Genomic DNA, 18,616 nt, shown 5'->3' on the forward strand with positions numbered 1-18,616 from the left:
ATCACACACATAGGATAAAAAGTCTGTGTGTGTCGGAAGGGACGGGGGTCACGTGCCCCCACTGCCCCCCCTGGCTGCGCCGCCTCTGCTCGTAGGGCGCCCCGAGAGATGTTATTGGTCCATATCAATGACACGACTGGAAACCCTATAGACATGCGATGACACGTCGGGGTGCGGGAATCTCCCAAGAAGGGCCCTCTATTAAATATAAATATAAATCAGTTACTGCTTTTTTTTTTTTTTTTTTTTGTTTATTTAACTTGGCCGTTTTTTTTTAATCATTCCGAAAAATATGTATGTGAAATTTGCTTTCAGTTTTGTAAGGTTTTCACGTCGAAAAAAAAAAAAAAAAAAAAAAAAAAATATATATATATATATATATATATATATATATATATATATATATATATTTTTTATATATATATATATAAATATATATATATATATATAGCTGCCCTTTAAATTTGTACCATGGCGACGTTTTCTGTGACGTTTTTTAAAAAAAAGACGATTTCTTATTTTTTTTGACACCTCCTCCTCCTCCTCCTCCTCCTCTTTCTTCCTCCACTCACGTGAACGCGGAAGTGGGTGACGCGCCGCCACACGCAGCTGCCGCTCCGTGGGGGCTTGACTTGCCGAGCGAGCGACTGACGTGAATTTCAAACAACACAGCCGTCACACCACGTCCCGTACGCACGAACCCACGAACACGAGTGTCCTCCCTGGACTTTGTGACGAAGAGGAGAGAGGCTCCGTGCGTGACGACTGCGGAGTGGGGGTGGGGGGGGGACGCCGAGGAAGAGGCGAGGAGGACGGCTGTACGTGTCGCGTCGGTCGCTCGGTTCCGGACGGAGGGGACCACCTGCACACAGTCGAGCATCTCCGTGGAAAATTCACGTAAGAAACATTTTTTCCCCATATATATTCCTATGTGTTTATCACACAGATTACACACATACATTATGTCACTCTGTTGCATTCTTTTTTCTTTTTTTTTTAACGAGTCTCCGATTCGTTTCAAGCCAGCGGACATTTCATTAGGTACACCTGCACAAAGCGATATGATTCAATAAAAGAGCCACATCATCATTTGCTCCGTTTTGACCGAACCGAAAGGGAGCCATTATAATTCATGTTCATGATTGTGTTTGTTGTTTGGTTGCCTCCACGTAGTCCAACTATAAGGAAAAGCTCCCCCAGTATGATGCACTGCAGTTTTTGCTGAGTGGAAGGAAGGAAGGAAGGAAGGAAGGATGGATGGATGGATGGATGGAAGGATGGATGGATGGATGGATGGATGGAGACGGCTGTGTTTCAGTCCCTGGTGGATGCATGCGTGTATGCATGTACAGTAAAGGCGGCGTATTAAATTGCGTCAGCTTTTCTGTAGTGTGCAACATAAAGGCTTAATGCTAGAAGAGAAATTATGATTATGGTGATGATTGTGGTGGTTAATCATAAAGGCAAAATGTTGCTTTTTAATACAAGGGTCGAATCTGTTTTTCTACCATTGGGTGATTGAAGTAAAAACAATTCTTTAATCATTAGCCTTACTAAATTAATAGATTAAATATATAAAATATATCAAAATGTGTATTTTATGATACATGTGATTTTATGTATTTATTTCTAAAGCTTGGATTTTTTGGGGGGTATAATTGTTATTAATGATAGCACATTAAAATAATTAAAATTAATGTTGATATATATTAAAAATTTATTTCATGTTGATTTATTCTAGAATTATGTTAAATCAATTCAAAATACATAAATACAATGCATGTAATATTAAAAAATACTTTTGATTTCATAATATAGCAACTTTTTACTAATGATATATCTTTCAATTAACATATTCCCTTTTATAGTTTTTCATATTTATGTGTTTTTATTGCACCTGCCCATTTTCAGTTTTTCTTTCCTTTATTTCAGTTTCTCTGTCTTTTTTTCTTACCGTCTCTCTTTCCATCGTCTCTCCTTCTTACCTTCCTTCGGTCCTTCTGTTCTTTAACTTTCATCATTCTTTGTTCCTTTTCCGTGCGCGCCGAGCTGCTGCAGGAACGAGGATGGGACCTGTGTCCCGCTCGCCTGGAGCTGCCTCACTCGAGTGCAAACCGCGAGCGGCAAAGTTAAGACGAAACGTCGCTGTATTTTTGGGACTGTAATATAAGAGGCGATAACTTAACCTGACGAGCCACTGAGAGCGGTGAGGTCACCGTTGGTTCGTAAGTCGGCGGCGGTGGTTTTCCAAGCGCAGCAATATGCAGCCCTCCGCGTACAGGACAGCGCAACTTTTGTTGCTAACCAGAGTTAAATAAATCCGGCCAAGAAACAACAGTGTACGCGAGGCTGCTCTGTATCCTTGCGAGGCTCGTGAGCAAATAATTGAATAAATAATTGACTATTTGGTCACGCCTTCTATCTATAAACCCGCTGATTGGCTATTCTTGTCCCGCCACGCCCAGTTGTAAAACAAAGAGCCCGCTGTCCTTGAGTTGTGCACCGGTGCTGCAGTCACACAAAATAAAAGTAAGCAAAAAAAAAAAAGTCACAGGTTGATTGATGTTCATTGGCTTGCTGAACTACTTTTAACCTTCTTTTTTGCAATTAAAGAATTAATTTTCAGGGTTTTTTGGTTCTTGCCATGTACTTTTTGTTGTTGTTTTATGTTAAAGGCAACACATGATGCATTTTATAGTAAGTTAGGGGCCCTGGAAGGAAGTTTCTATTCAAGCTGAAAGGACACCCTGAAGTAGTTTGGAGATTTGTTGGTCGACATTGAGCATCATCCATACACACTGTGTGCATGTAATGTGGAGTTTTTGCGGCGAATGAGCCCCCGCCCGGTGTTGTGGCTAACTCAAATGTTGAGTGCGGTTTGGCTTCCCAGCTCATTGTTACAGCGCATCTCGCATTTCAGCGCCGGACTGCACGGATCATCTTTCATCCCGGCATGTGGCACGCGTGTCGCCTTCTGGGTGCGCCAAATTCCTTTTTTTTTTCGATGGGCCGCACTTTTTGTGTACTTGAAAAATTATGTTGCAGAATGCAGTGTGGTGGTCAGTGATGTGATTGCGCAACTGTCATCTGTGTTACATCAGCGCCGTTGCCGTTGGTTACGCGTGTTTGCCGCTGAAGGCGAGTCGGGATTAAAAACAACAACAACAACAACAACAAAAAGTAATTGCAAAGATGCGGGTAAAGAGCTCACTAGTATGTGGACCTTAAGAATTAAATGGCATAATTGATGACCATTAGAATTGCATCAGGGGAAAACAAATCTTGCGGGTATAAACCTCCAAAACACGATTTGGGGAAAGGGAAAAAAAAAATCCCCGAATAGGTGAAAGCGCAGGTGCCGAACCGCGAGTATGCGGGGGTCCACTGTATCTTGGTATCAAATAAATGCTCAAACAGCTTTTCATACCCTTTGAGCATTTATTGGATAACTTTATATCCAATTTAAGGTCCATGTACTAGTACACTCTTTGTCGTAACTAGTAAGACAACTTTGGCACACTAGTAGGACAACTACATGTTACAAGTGAGGCAAAACTGTACACTATTTGACAACTGTTTGGTACTAGTACTACCAGTGACATTCTAAATTTATACTAGTTAGCATATAGCACTTCACTAGTAGTGCGCAAATGTCAATTAGTCCACAGTTTAGCCTCACTAGTAACATGTAGTAAACCTACTAGATGTAGTGGGAAAAAAACATTTGTAAGTTATTCTACTTGTGCGCTGCATTGTCATAGTCGTACATGGACCTTAAACTGTATATTGAGGATATCGAAATAAATCCAGCAATCTGTAGAGCGCCATCGTTCTTTTATTTATGAGCCGCTTTTATGCCCACCTCTTGGCTGCTTGCTCATAGTTGGGGCCCTAGCGCACGCATTACAAAAGGCCCTCTAGAAATTGCTTTTGTTTGTCTGCGTTATGATTCACAAGCCGAGTAAATCGCCATTTTGACGGCTTTTCAATACGGTGTACCCTCACATATTTGCGGTTCAGCATTCACAAATTTGCCTATTCGGCGATTTTGCACTCAGGCCAAAGCAAATTTGAGGAGCAAAGAAAAAAGTCATGCTTTTTTTTTTGGGGCATCTTGGTGTCAAGCAACTATGGTGAAGTGAGTTGAGGAGCTTCATTAAGAAAGTAGTGCTTTGTCATCTTGGTAGAAAGGAACTATGTTGTTGTAAGTTAAGAAGCTTCATTTACACAAGTAGTGTTTGGCTGCCATCTTGGTGTCACACAGTTATGTTGAAGGGAGTTGAGGAGCTTCATTAAGAAAATAGTAGTGCTTTGCCGCCATATTGTGGCATTTCTGTGTCAAGATATATGTTGAAGTAAGTTGAGGAGCTTCATTTAAACAAATGTCGTGCTTTGCTGCCATCATGTGGTATCTTGGTGCCAAGGAACAATGCTGATGTAAGGTGAGGCGCTTCATTTGCACAAGTAGCGCTTTGCTGCCATCTTGTGTCATCTTAGTGTCTAGGAAGTATGTGGAAGTGAGTTTAGGAGCTTCCTTTAACTAGAAGTAGTGCTTTTCCACCATAATGTGGCATTCACAGGCAATTTAAAAAAGTGGGGGTGTCTATTATTAGTGGATTTTCACTAATAGTGGGGAATTACGATACTCAATAAATAGTAATCTTGTCATTCTTACAACAGATTTCACACTAAGTAAATTTGTGAGTAAACTGAGACACTGGATTAGACAGATGGATGACGTTAAATTGATAAACATGTCAGTTTTTAATCACAGTTTAAAAAAATATGACAGTCATTTTTTTTATTTTCTGGGGGTCGGGGGTTTGCAAATTTCCATTCAAAGCTCATTTACCATTTGATGCCTTTGGTATCTTGCATTCGCCTCATCATTAGTGGAATTGAATCTGTCCATAGGACGACATGGCGGGGTCAAGATGACCGCACCTCATGTTTTCCCTCCATGACCAGACTAACTCCACGGCCTCTCGACCATGGGGCGACCTTTTTTGAACGCCCCGACGGAACAGCAGAACACGAAGAGCGGCCGTAATTTCATTTCCGAAACACTGCGGCCAGGTGCTTTCTGTCTTCTGTGCTGCGTTCGAGGGAAGTAATTGTGAGGCGGCAAGAATGCAATCCCGAATACATGATGGCTCCATTAGAAGCTCGCTGCCGCCATTGTTGCGCACAATAGCTTGTGATGGTGCAAAGTGCCTCCTGCGGTATTTGACAGTATGCGACGGAGGTGGAGTTTGACAGCTTCCATTGTTCGCCGCCCGAGCCGCTTCCATCAAACTTGGTGGAACAAAGGTTCGATAAAATTACCATTCTTGGATAAGCGGTGAAAGAAAATGGATGGATGGATGATGTGCTCAAAGACATGTTGCATTTTTCAAAACGCATTCAATGGAAATAATGAAGAAGTGTTTAGAACGAAAAAAAAAGAAATTGCTCGATGTAATTCTGGAAAAGAAAACCTTAACACATTATACAATTTACAAAATTCGGTAAACCCTAGTTTATTGCAGAGGTTACATTGTCACTTGTATTGCAAAGCATCTTGCCCCATTGAACTCAATGGAAAAGCCATTAATCTGTTCCACCCCCCCCTCCCCCAAAAAAAGACAGTTTTTGTAGCTTACTATTTAAGAAGGGAAAAAATATTTACTTTAATACTACATGTGATTAATTCATTGCGACTCCTTCTGGTTTATGTGACTGGGCCACCAGGGGGCAGAATAATGCAGTCATGACGACACAAACAAAAAACTTTCACAACTACTCCGTAAACTGGAGTAATAGTTGTTTCTCCTAAAGGATGAGAAAAAGCTGCCTGTGAGTATTGTGATCTTGTCTGTCTGCATGTTTTACGCGACCGTTTGTGTTCAAATAACACTCGCTTAAAGGGTGACAATATCGCGACTATCGATGCTTTTCGTCTGCCCGTCTATTGCGTTTCGCGTTGTGTGTTAGCAGAAGGCAAAGTTGTGTGGTTGTTAATCCAAATTCGAATTTGCTTTTTGTTTCCATTTTGTTTTAGTCGTGAGCTAGTTTTCAAAATATCAGCGTCAAGACGCTTGTCTGGCTCCCTCAGCATCTCCATCCCAGCTGCTTGCACCCCGTCGCGCCATTCTTCTGCTTAATCTCTCAATATTTATTGATTGGATTCCGCGAGGAGGCAGGAAATGGATACCGGCAGCAAAGACGAGGCGGGATTGTATCTTTGTAACGTTTCCTGTTCCAGTCTGAGTGTTTTGATCTAGATGTGGGGGCTCGTGCTGCGCTCCTCCCATCATGGACGTTGCAACTTTTCGATTGATTGATGGATTGATACTTCAGTGGTGCCCTGATTTAAGAGTGCCCTGTTTTTTTTTGCTTTGTGTTGCGAGCAAATATTTGACTTGTGGGTGATTTTCAAGGTGTTTATTGAACTTCCACTTGAAGTTTACCGTAAAACCACACAAAACCAATATAATACCCTGAAGCTGACTTAGCTTTGTCTTACAAATGTCCGCTAGCTTAATGCTAACATAATGTGAACTGCTATAGGCGAGCTAACGAAACTAGCATCGATATGGCGGTGGTTCTAATCCTTTAAACGACTGATATTTAAGCACAAATGATGCAGCGACACATACTGACAGAGTATACAGCAGCACTCGCAGCCGCAGCCATACATTCTTTATCCTCTGTGAAAAACGACTTTGCGACAGTCTTCCATGATCAAATCTGCATGTATTGAAAATATTACGTATTATACTGCCCCCTGGTGACACACTAGAAGGAGCAGTGCGATGTTCGTTGAATGAAAGCAAAACAAATGTAAAAAAACGAATTATTTACATTCTATTTAAATGTTTTATTTACTTTATGTCCTTTACTATTGAGTTTTTCTTATTCAAAATATGTTACGCCGGGGGGGCTGCAACAGATTAATGGCATTTCCATTCATTTCAATGGAGACATTTGATTTGAGATTTTAGTTATGAGCGCGGTCATGAAAGTCAAGGTCCCACTGTATATTCATCTTGTGAGCGAAATTAAATTGTCCACATTGATGTCCCGCTGAGCTTTTTGATCAAGTTACGTTTATCAATATTACCAAATGTACTACCCCAGGCCCCCGTATTGCTGTTGTCACTTGACTCTGGACTATCTGACTTGTGCGGTCCTGTGCACGCTTATCTGGACTGTAATGTAATAACCCTAATTCGATTGTATTGCCCTTGCGCTGAGTCCCAACTGTGGCTTGGTCTGTAGAGAAATGAAAATTGATCCGATCACCCCCTCCCTCAATGGACGATGTCATGCTCACGCGACTTAAAAACCACGGCGACGTCTCTACATTTCAAGGACATGATACGGTACGGGGCAGTACGACGAGGGCGGCCATGTTTTGGCTGCGATCCATCAACAACGGCGATTTGCTGGGTCAGCGGAATGGGCCGAGGCGTCTTTGCATGTGGCTTTAGCACTAGATGACATCATTAGACCGTCGTACGGCTCAGTACTGCTGGTAATACAAGAACAAGAGAGCCTCCCACACGATTGATTTATTGTCATACATCCTGTTGTACGTACTGTAGAGTGATGAATGGCGCTTTTGTGAACGCATTCGATGAATAAACCGAGGCGCTACTACTAGGGATGGGCATTGGAGTATATATCATTTATCGACTGTGAGGAAAACTAAGTCAATGAGTGGTTTTAATTTTCTAAATAGTTATTTTTAATGGGATTGGCTCTGTGAACAGAGGTGGCAAAAATACTCACACTCTGTACTTGGGTAGAAGCAAAGATACTTCACATGCTACAGTACAGATAGCGAAAATCCATGATTAATGCCCAAATTGCTTTTAGATGCCACAAGATGGTGGCAAAGGACTGCCTTTTTTTTCTAAATGAAGCTCCTAAATTGGCTTCAACATAGTTCCTCAGCACCAAGATGCCACAAGATGACGCCAAATGACAAATAAAGGAATTCGCTCAACCCATTTTAACATAGTTCTGTGGCACCAAGATGGTGGCAAAGTACTACATTTTTCGAAGTGAAGCTACTCAAGTCACGTCAACATAGTTGAGTAGCACCAAGATGCCACAAGATGGTGCCAAATTACTGCTTTTGTCTAAATGCCGCTCCTTCACTCATATTTCTGTGGGACAAAGAGGCTAGGTCATGCCACAAGATGGCAGTAAAGCACTATTTTTGGCTAAATGAAGCTCCTCAACTCACTTGAACGAGGTTCCTCTGCACCAAGATGCACAAGATGGCGGCAAATCACTACTTTTATTTTTTCAAAATGAGCTCGTTAGCTTTTATTGCAAAGCATCGTGCCCCATTGAACTCAATGGAAAAGCCATTAATCTGTTCCAACCCCCCCCCCCCTCCAAAAAAAAGACAGTTTTTGTAGCTTACTATTTAAGAAGGGAAAAAAGCACTCTAATATTTTACTTTAATACTACATGTGATTAATTCATCAAAACATGTTGCCACAGATTTGCTCACATTGTGAACTACAACAAGAAATTGCTAAATTAGCTATCGATAACAACAGGAAAAAACTACAGCAGAGCTGTGATTAATTAAACTTTTAGTTATCAAAACCTATTGGATATAATTGAAAAAAAATTTGGGTTTTGTGCTTAAGCCCACCCGGGCGCTCCAGTGTGTTCCACTAACAAGTGTGTGTGTTCACTGTGATGGGTAAAATGTAGCGAACAAATTTCACGTGCATGCATGCATGTTCATGACAATCAAGGTGATTCTTCTTCTTCTTCTTCTTCTTCAGAGTGCGTACTACTGTATTAAAATTTGAATAAACATTCGAATCAGTGCTTCTCCTTTTACAAGAGTGCTTCAAGTACTTTTGCCACCTCTGCTACTAGCACATACACAACCAAACAGAGTTCAGGGATCTGTTTCACCGCGTTCCATTTTGTGTTCTGCATTGAACTATGCCAGGCATTTGGACTCCTCCTAGACAAATGTGATCGTTCAAGCTGCGGAACGTGCAGTGTTTACTTGCAATTGCCTCTGGGGCATCGGCGGCGTTTGTCGTTGTCGCTTTTGTGTGTTTTTGTGGCAGCTTCTTAGGCCGACCCCATTAACCCGGTGAAGGAGAGGCAAGGGAAGCCCGCGGAGGACGGCGGGCCCCGCTTTGCCAACCCAATTAGAGTCCCATCTCCGTCGGTTCTGTTCGGCTGCGGCCGTGCGTCTTAAATCAAGACTTGTTGGCGTGCGTGCGTGCGTGGCAAATGAATAACATCCCACGCTCCCGTTCCCTGATGTCCCTTCGCAGGTTTCACAAAGTGCGTCGAACGAAACGCCGTGCAAGCCTCATCGCGCCTCGACATCGTCTCGCTGTTGACTGACAATTCGTGCATTGTCGAATGAATTGTAGGAGGCTGAGTTGAAATGAGAAATACGTTCCTTTTCTCAGTTACACCTAAAAAAAGAATCCTGCTTTCTTGCTACCAAACTAGACAAATAGCTTATTTTGGAAGGTTTAAAGCTGGTACTCTGCATGCAAACCATTCTCCACACGGCAGTGGAAGCCTTTGTAGTGCTTAGCAGCCGATGAGACAAGTGTTACACAATGTGTTACAACTGCAAAAACGTTCACACGCCCGAAAATGGTGGAACTGCATGGGATTCAGGCTCCTGTGATGAAAGTGTCAAAGGAAAGTAAAGCGCAAGAACAACAAAATTCTGCTTGGAAATGTCAGCTGTTGACTATAAAAGACGTGACGCCGGGACAAGTTTCTACCCGAACGCGCGAAATACTGAGAGGAGGACTATGTTGTTGCTTTTGGGCGAAATCCTCGCATCTCTAAAATCACACGAGGTTTTTGAGATCCAGCCCTTATTCGGCTTATTTTTATTAGGTTTTTGTTGCTTTGACTTGCGAGCGCAAACGTAAAGATATAAGCACTATAGGGTGCCAGTCGACTCAATGTAATTCATCCGTCCAAGCAGCAGTTCTGCAAATGGTGAACAATTCATCCCCAAAAAGTTTAATGCCACGTTTACTGTCAAACTAAAAATTAAAAAAAAGGGAATTATATGTTGTGTATTCAAAACCACCACGTAGCCGAGCCTTTAGACTGCTAGCTTAATGTAAATGCTAATCCATAATAGGAAACCTTAAAAGCAGCTGACATTTGAACACACGCAGTCTTTTGTCTTTTGCTCCTCCTGAACAATAAAATAATAACGTCGACTCGTCATTTAGGACATTCACGACAGCCCAAGTGGAACCTCCAAAGTCGAACACAATCTCTTCTGTGACACTTCCAAGTTGTACTAATTTCAAAATCAAAGTGCATTAGCTCAAACTATGGCCACCCTGAAACCTATATTAACTATACAAGCGATGTTTGAAGTAACATTTTAATATTCCTTTAAATCAGACTTTTCGCGCATTCTTTTTTCCCCTTGCAATTTAAAACAGTTCCAATGTGTTTGAGGTTCCCGACAACACGTTCACATGCTTTGTAGCGTTGAGAAATGTACAATTTCCTTTTTCCTCCTGTTTGACATTTGAACTCGTGTGTGAAATTGAACATTACAGGAATTGAACTTAGGCGCCCCTCATGAATTAGTCCCAATTACAGCGTTGAGGTTTTAGAGACAAATTCCCACTCAGATGGAAGATAAATGATTTGAAGCGGAATTCAATACAGATCTGAAATTGATGGCTTCCCTGCAATCAATTATGTCACAGGGCTACAAAAGCTGCAAACTGAAGATCTTTTTGGGGTTTTTCTTGTGCTGAAGCACAATCTGGATTTTTGATACCGTAGCAGTTTTATTTCTCAAGAACAGGTTCAGCTCTATGACTTCACTGCACCACAATAATACAACATGATCCTGAAAATGTGACAAAGTATATGTATCCACAGTAAAGGTTGGTAGTGTTTATTTTTATTTTTTTTCCTTCCCTCTTGCCGAAATGTCATAAATAATTCATGTTTAAGTCAACAAACAACACGGGTAATGTTCCGATGTGCGCACAAGAGCAACGACGCTCCAATACTCGGGGAATTGATATAAATTGCGTACACGCCGCCACTGATCAAATGCGCCGCCGGCGATGTGCAGCCACTAAACTTGCGTGCCAGGTTTCGCTCTTGTTGATTTCAAAAGTGCAAAAAATACAAATGTGGAGGAGAAGTAAAAACAAGCAAGTAGTAGTTCATTAACCTTGGGCCTTTGCGGTGTAAAGAGTTTTTTTTTTTTTTTTTTTTTTTTTTTTAAATATATTGTGGAAGTAGAATGTTCTAATTAAGGACTGAAAAGGGAGAAGTTCCTCAAGTGGTTCACTGGGAGTGAATGAACATGCTCGACAGTTCTGTTGTAGCCGTGTTCAGTATGCATGAACTTGTTTCATTTCACCCAAACTAAAAAAGTATCAAAGCTTCTTAATACGTACGGTGGCACCTTGACTTACAAGTGACCTGACTCAAGAGTTTTTGGAGTTACTATGGTGGCAGTTCACATTGTATATTTAAAACAACCACATAACTTTGCCTTAAACGCAGCTATAATGGGACATGCCATAGACGGGCTAACAAATAGCAACGGATATTGTAAGACTAACGGTAAAGCAACACGTAGATAATATAACATTACTCACAGGCGTACAGTATGTTCTTTATCCTCTGCGAAGAGCGGCTTATAAGACCGCCTCCATTTACAGTCTATGCATCCGTCTGTCTGTATTAGTGACCACGACGTGCACACTAGAGCAGCGGAATGTCCATCGAATCGAAGCTAAAAATGTGGCAAGACCATTTAAATTGATTTACATTGTATTTAATTATGCAATTACTGTATGTGTTAATAACAAAATATTAAAGTGCTATTTTAAAAAAAATTTTTTTTTTTATTCAAACCATTTGTTGGGTTTATCTCTTCACCTTCTATGGGGAAAAGTGTTTCTCACCACTGCCCTAGTCCTTCTACAGTACTGTACTGTACCCAGAGACTGTTGGTTGCTTGGCAACATTATCAAACAGCCTACGTGTTCTGAATGTATATGTGAGTGACTGAAGGACGTCTACGTTGTCATACAGTTTATTTTTTATATCAATAAGGTTGTGAGATGCATTTTGCCCAACTGATCCCAGCTTGAATTCAAATCGATGGCGCGGTGTTTTGATGCCGGCTATTTCTGTGCCGGATCGGGGATGATGGCTCCATCTGAGCTGAACCTTCAGTGAGCCACTTTTAAGGGTGTTCACAGGGCCAGCACGGGTGTTCCTGTTATGGTAGCCGTGTCAAAAGGAAACTTTGAATAGCGAAGAACAGGCCCTCCATCCTTTTTTTTTTGGGGTGGGGGGTGGGTGATTTTTTGTGTGTGTGTTATGTAGATGCGATGCTAAATTCGCAAAGTGGCTCGTCGTTATCGAGAAATCACCCGCTTCCGGAACTTCTCCTCCCGCCAGCCACGCGCCTTAATCACATCCAAAGTGGGCCTCATTTGCATAGACTCAAGAAGGATGTTTTGCAGGTTTATTAGGAGCTGCACGGTGACATTTGAAAGACTGGGGGAAAAAAGAACGTAGTAATATTGAGTTGTTTGCTGCTGCTGTCTGGATACGAAGGGACAAAATTATGATAATTTATTCCCAGCACCTCATCAAGAGGCGCAATCGCCGACTTTTCAAACTCACTACAAGGTGTGAGAGTTTGTAAGGAAAAAAATCTGAATAATGCTGCCTGGCTTGAGCATGTGGAAAAAACAAACCTTGATTTGTGACTTTCAGTCCCTGCTTCCTGGCATCACATTTTCATGTTTACTCGCAATTTCGACTTCTTTAGCCAGCACACGAGTTGCGCCGATTGCTATTTGCAGAATTTTCTGCTTACTTGGGATATCCTCTTCTACCTTCCATGTTTACATGCAAGATCCTCCACTTCTTTAGCCAGATGGAATCAAACCCTAAACTCTTGTGTTGGTTATCAAGACTTTTTACAGTAGACGCCATATATTCCGCTTCTTTAGCCAGCAAACTTGTTGAGAATCGAAGCCGCGCGCCATCTGCTGATGACTGCTTTTAGATGTTCGTGTTGAATAGCAATCCCTTTTTGAACCAGCAAACTCGTCGAGACTGAATCAACCCCTGCGCTTTCAGCTGGGCGCAGGTTTTCATGTTTACTCAGAACATCTTCCACCCCTTTAGTCAGCAAACTCGTCGAGACTGACTCAAATGAGACGCATCCTGGAAGGGAACGTCCATCAGCCGGTAATTACTTAACCTTTCCGCTGCGTGCGGCAATTAAGGTTTTAACGCGTTTCTGTGTGACTCGAGTCTCACAGGAACCCCGCTCCCTCTCCAGGATTTAATCCTATGGGGAATATCCTTTTTTTCCACAATTTACGCCCGAGTTTGTCCCTTTTTGTAACCTGCCAGGAAGAACTGCTGCGGAGATGTAGAGTGCGGCTGTATACAGTAGTGTCTGGATGCGGGTGGGGGAACAACCGCATGAGTGCACATCACAAGCGGAAAACGGTGCCGGCGGACGAATCTCAGGTCCGATCCGACAGCAGCGAGCGGTGAGGATAATAACACGGTGCAGCTGAGCAGAACACCAAGGGAAGACCGGGCTGCACTCGACCCTGGCAAGGAACTAAACTAGGGAAGACCTGCGCTAAAGGGCCTTGGGAAGTCATTGAAATTCATTCTCCAGCCAATTAAAATCCGATTTGTACAGTGGAACCGTTTCTGTTCTGCTGTTTACTGTTTTTCTACCACGACCAAATGACTGCTGTGAAAATGGTCATTAACGGCACACAGCTAAAAAGGACCCCAAGACCATTATTTCTAGGCAAATAATGGAAGTAATATGTGATTTTTCTTTGGTTTGTTTGTTTTAGTTGACACCCCAGTGGAATAAAAGCTTGTATCGAAAATGGCCGCATGCTTTCGCGCTCGTTCACAGCGCGTTAAGGGAGATGAGGCGCAGAGTGAGATGCGGAAACATTTTGCTTCCACAGCCGACAGACGGGGCAAGCCGAAAGATCCAGGTGCTACAAATGAAACCAAGTCTGCAAAGCCGTACAGACCCTCAGGAGGGAACAGTACGGTCAAAACGGCTCGCTCAGCAGTATCGTCCGATTTCAAAGAGCGACGATCTAGCAAATGTGACTTATTCAAACGACTTCGCCTTCAAATAGAAGTTTTCAAACGGCCGTGAACTATTTGGTGCCGTTTGCTCGTGTGTGCGATGGAGGACGTGTTTACTGTGATGCCGTCATCCCTTGCCAATTTCCATAACACACGGTAGCACCTCGTACAATAGAATTAAAAGAGAACGAGAGCTAATCCACATAGTCGAAAAATGCAATCCCACGCTTGGTCGGTATGTAAATTGCGAGAGGCTACTTGGAGTAATTTCTCCATTCTCCATGCTATTTTTGCCCTGCATTCATTTATTTCAGCACAGATGGCTGCCATATGTGAAATCAATAGAAAAAGACCAGCCGAGAGCCAGTTGTTGATTTAATGTTGGATTTGTGGCGCTGTGTTTCTGTAAACTGATCAATTATGTTGAGTGGGCTTTTGGATTGGAAAAGACAATCCCTTAGACTAGCGCGCCAAACTCCATTCATTGTTGTTGTTGGTTTTTTAAGTCATTTATTATCTGAAATACATTTTTCAGCACTTTTGTGTGACTGTACGGCTTGTCCTTTTCTTGATTTAGGATTTGTGTTGCGCATGTCTGCCTTCGGGGCTTTTGATTGGCTACAAATGGCCTCCCATTCTTTTTCAAGCTGATTAGACAACTTTGTGTCATGCGAAGTTGGTCACGTTTCTCGTTGCCTTTACTCCACACCACACACAAGCAGACCATTTCCAAAAGCCCGAAAGGAAAAAAAAAATCATCTTTCAGTGTTTCGATCATCTTTTTATCACGCCACGCTTGAAATATGTAACAAATAACCTTTTCTTTGCAATGTGCCCAACATCCACAAGCCTGTAAATGATCATTCCTGTTTTGATGCTAAATCGGAACAGCATGAGGGCCATTCGGGTAATCGGTGTCCAGAGACCTGCCCCGATTCTTAACTTTTAGAATGATTTGTTTTTCCAAAGCCGCCGTGTGCTGTACGTTAAGCAAGTCGTTTTTGATTTCAGTTGAGCCCGTATTAATATGAGCATTCCGGAAGTGTGGAGGATTTCCCAGCCTCGACGTCTCCAATTCGTGCAAGCTCTCGCTCCAGCGCAGACCTTAAGGCTCCCAAACGCAAAGCAAATGGAGTTTGTCACTGTTGTTATTGTGCTTGTGTACAGCATTGAACGTCTTTGTCTTTATATCGTCATAAAAAGACACTAAATTGAAACATATATTGGGATGAGGTCAAGGTCACCAAGTCACATGAGTCACATCGACAGCGGCAGGCTTGGTGGGAAAAGAAAATGTGAAAAAAAAAAAATCCATTTAGCAAGAAATATGAAGACACCGTTGGCTTTATTGTGCCACAGAAATGTATGTTGCGGGCAGTATTTGACCCCTGGGCCTTGACTTGGACACGTGTGCTTTCAGGGAAGATCCCAATTCCAATGAAGTTGCGACCTTGTGTTAAACATAAATCAAAACACAATACAATGATCTGCAAATCATCTTCAACCTATATTTAACTGAATACACAACAAAGACAATATATTTCATGTTCATACTGATCAACTTGATTGTTTTTAGCAAATAATCATTAACTTAGAATTTTATGGCCAGAGTTTTCCAAAAACTCCCTTTTGAAGGACAACAACCAAGGTTTGCTTGTCCAATTAGCGTAGTAAAAATATGCATTTTTAAAACAAATCTTTTTTATTACATTTTGTTTTACCACCCGTGTTTGTTTGGTCATAGTCTTGAGTTTTAAACAGCTCTTTTCAAAATGCCGCTTTGATTGTGGGTAATAGATGAGCGCTTCTTCCCCTCTTTATTTTAGTTGTTGTCATTTCTAACCGATTTACTTATTTAACCCAGCGTGCGCGTTTAGTCCATTTACACTCTGTTGTGATGTCCTCTGCAGGAAATTGCAGTCGCCCAAAAACATCATGCCCGTCGAACTGGCGTCGGGACAGCAAGCGAGCGTGTGAGCGTCCAACACCCCCTGTCCCTCCCCAGCCTCGGTCGCTTCTGCTGGGATGAACATGCCACTGCACCAAATCTCCGTCATCCCCCGCGATGTCACCTCGTCACGGATGTCGGGCGGCGTCGTCGGCGGCGGCGCAGGAGGCAAAGCTAAGGACAAGGACAAGCAGGTATGTGAGGAGTTTGGGGAAATGACGAGCTGCTGGGAAACAATTGAGAATGCACCCTTACCCTTTCCGCAGACTTTAAACACATTTAAACTTATTATAACACACTTAAACGTCTTAGCACACTTTTGAAAGCATCGCTTGCTCACTGGCAAGAAATAGATTGTCCTATCATATCACTTTTCACACGTTTATTTGTCACCTCCAGTTGAAGTTGACTGTAAAACTGACACAAAACAAAAAGATAATTGCATATTTAAACAGCAAACGGTTCAACCGAGCTATATCATTTTGGCTGCTAGCTTAATGCTGACGTTGAATACGAAAGCCCAGCCACCTGCAGTCAAGGATATGCACTTTCAATCACTTTTATTGAACAAACGTCCCCCCCCCAAAAAAACCCAAGTATATATTCACACACGGCCTGCAGCTTGCCACATCTGACGCCGCGTTACTCAACAGAGCGCCTAACGGTTGAGCCGCTAATCTCGCTTTAAATTGCTTGATGACTCTGCACGTCATTATATCAGCTTTACGACATTACTGCTACCCTTTCATTGCGCAATGACTTTTTTTTTTTTTTTTTTGTCCTTGTGGTTTTTTTAAAATGTATTTTATTTTATTTATTTATTATTATTTTTTTTATGTCCTTGTGGTTATTTGTCGTCATACTAGAGTAGCTCCAACAACCAGAGACAAATTCCTTGTGTGTTTTATCTCACTTGACCAATCAAGATGATTCTGATTCTGATTCTTTTGTGGATTTTAGTGGATTGGGTTCCAGGCCACAATTTAACTCAGCTGTTTCTCTGTTTTCATAACAACTTCAAAGTATTCTGGTCTAATCTGTTTTTATTATAATTACATTTTTTCCAATATGGAGTTTTCAGGCTTGGCTGTTAACTTGTTTATGGCAGCAAGATGCCAATTTTGGCTTCAATTATGCGGTGGTGTTGGCTTTTTGTTCTGATGTTTTCCCAGATTGCCTGAGGTAATTTTTTCAATGTGTTGTTTGTGATGCTCACACTGGGAGACATTTGCTCTTAGTGCTTTAAAAAAAATGTTAGATCTGTTCCTTTTGGTTGTGTCCGTGAGGTTTCTGGGAGTTTGAGTTTGAAAACAATCTGCCACTGAGGTTCAAACGAGTTTGACATATTTATATGTATATAATATTGGTTAAATAAAGTTTATATACTCAATTTGTAAATTATTTTAGCACATCGACTAATTGTTAGACTGATTTATTGTAAATAATAAAATAAATGAATTTGAAACGAATACATTTGTCAACTGGAATCGAGCCACTGACAAAATGTATTTGTCAAGTTTGTTTTTCAACTGATGAGCTGCGAGAGGTGTTGCGACGTCTTCATGAACGGTATAGCGGTCTGCCTTATACCGCCCCCACATGGCCAAGGCGGGCACACCAGAAGGAGCAGCACAATGGGCATTCAAGTGATAGTGTGTCATTGTATGTTTAATTATGTCATTACTGTATATTTTAAAGTACAACATTACATAGTGCTATTTTTCCTCGTTAAAATTGACATGACAAGAATTTTCTTGGGGAACAGATTAACGGCGTTTCGTTCTTTTCAAGGGGGAATGACGCTTTTAAGATCTCAGTGTTGTCTCGAAGCGTCCCTGACCAACCCGGTACCGGTTGGGCACCCTCGCCCTCCGGCAATCCCACACCACAAGAGTTCTCTCAGGAGCGAGCGAGTCTTCCTATTTTTGTGCGCGGGAACAAAGCGAGGTGCTAAGGCAATATGTGTGACAAAAGAGCACAGGCGCAGGTGTTCTTAAGAGGCCTCACACATGCTGCATATGGTGGCTTTTTTTTTTTTTTTTTCTTTTTTCCCTCTTCCTCCTCCTCTCTCTCCCCCCCCCCCCCCTCCTGCTCCAAGCCTCCCACATGCGACGCTGGTGATAGTCACACTTTTGCATTCTAAAGCGGCGCTGACATTTGCATTTAGAATTTTTCCTACGCGCACCTCACTGATGATGATGAATTTGCCGTGTTAAAAAGCCTCCGCTCAGCTCAAAGACGAGTATCGTCTGCATGCGTATCGCTTCGCCTCCCCGTTGGATCACCTGAAATTAAATGCCGCAGGAATGCTGCAAAAGATGTAGCGCTCCCTTTTCAATTTCCCATCTGTCGTGTGGCCACAATCAAAATCAAAACAGAAAGAGGCACAGTGATAAAGAGTCATTGAGGAGCAGAGGTGCTCTATTCATCTCGAAACTAAACTTCGTAGTGCGCCGTTTGGTCGGCGTTACTGGAATACGAATGTGCGCTTTGACAAAGCAGAAGTGACTCGAAATAGGCTGCGCATATCTTCGTCTT

The 18,616-nt window shown here is 42.1% G+C and overlaps 1 protein-coding gene across 4 annotated transcripts in view; it reads left to right on the forward strand.

Moving 5' to 3' along the window:
* Window positions 1-567: 567 nt before the first annotated feature.
* Window positions 568-18,616, forward strand: part of marchf8 (membrane-associated ring finger (C3HC4) 8) — a 70,061-nt gene continuing 52,012 nt past the window's right edge. For 3 of the 4 annotated variants that reach the window (XM_061788816.1, XM_061788824.1, XM_061788825.1), the window contains exons 1-2: window positions 568-897; window positions 16,041-16,272. In XM_061788816.1, coding sequence (XP_061644800.1) covers window positions 16,156-16,272 — 117 coding nt within the window. In that variant the 5' untranslated portion in view covers window positions 568-897; window positions 16,041-16,155. Of the gene's footprint in view, window positions 898-16,040; window positions 16,273-18,616 lie in introns of those variants that run through there. The other variant, XM_061788818.1, reaches the window with a different exon arrangement.

Source organism: Phyllopteryx taeniolatus, chromosome 11, assembly GCF_024500385.1.
Source record: "Phyllopteryx taeniolatus isolate TA_2022b chromosome 11, UOR_Ptae_1.2, whole genome shotgun sequence".
Classification (NCBI taxonomy): Eukaryota; Metazoa; Chordata; class Actinopteri; order Syngnathiformes; family Syngnathidae; genus Phyllopteryx; species Phyllopteryx taeniolatus.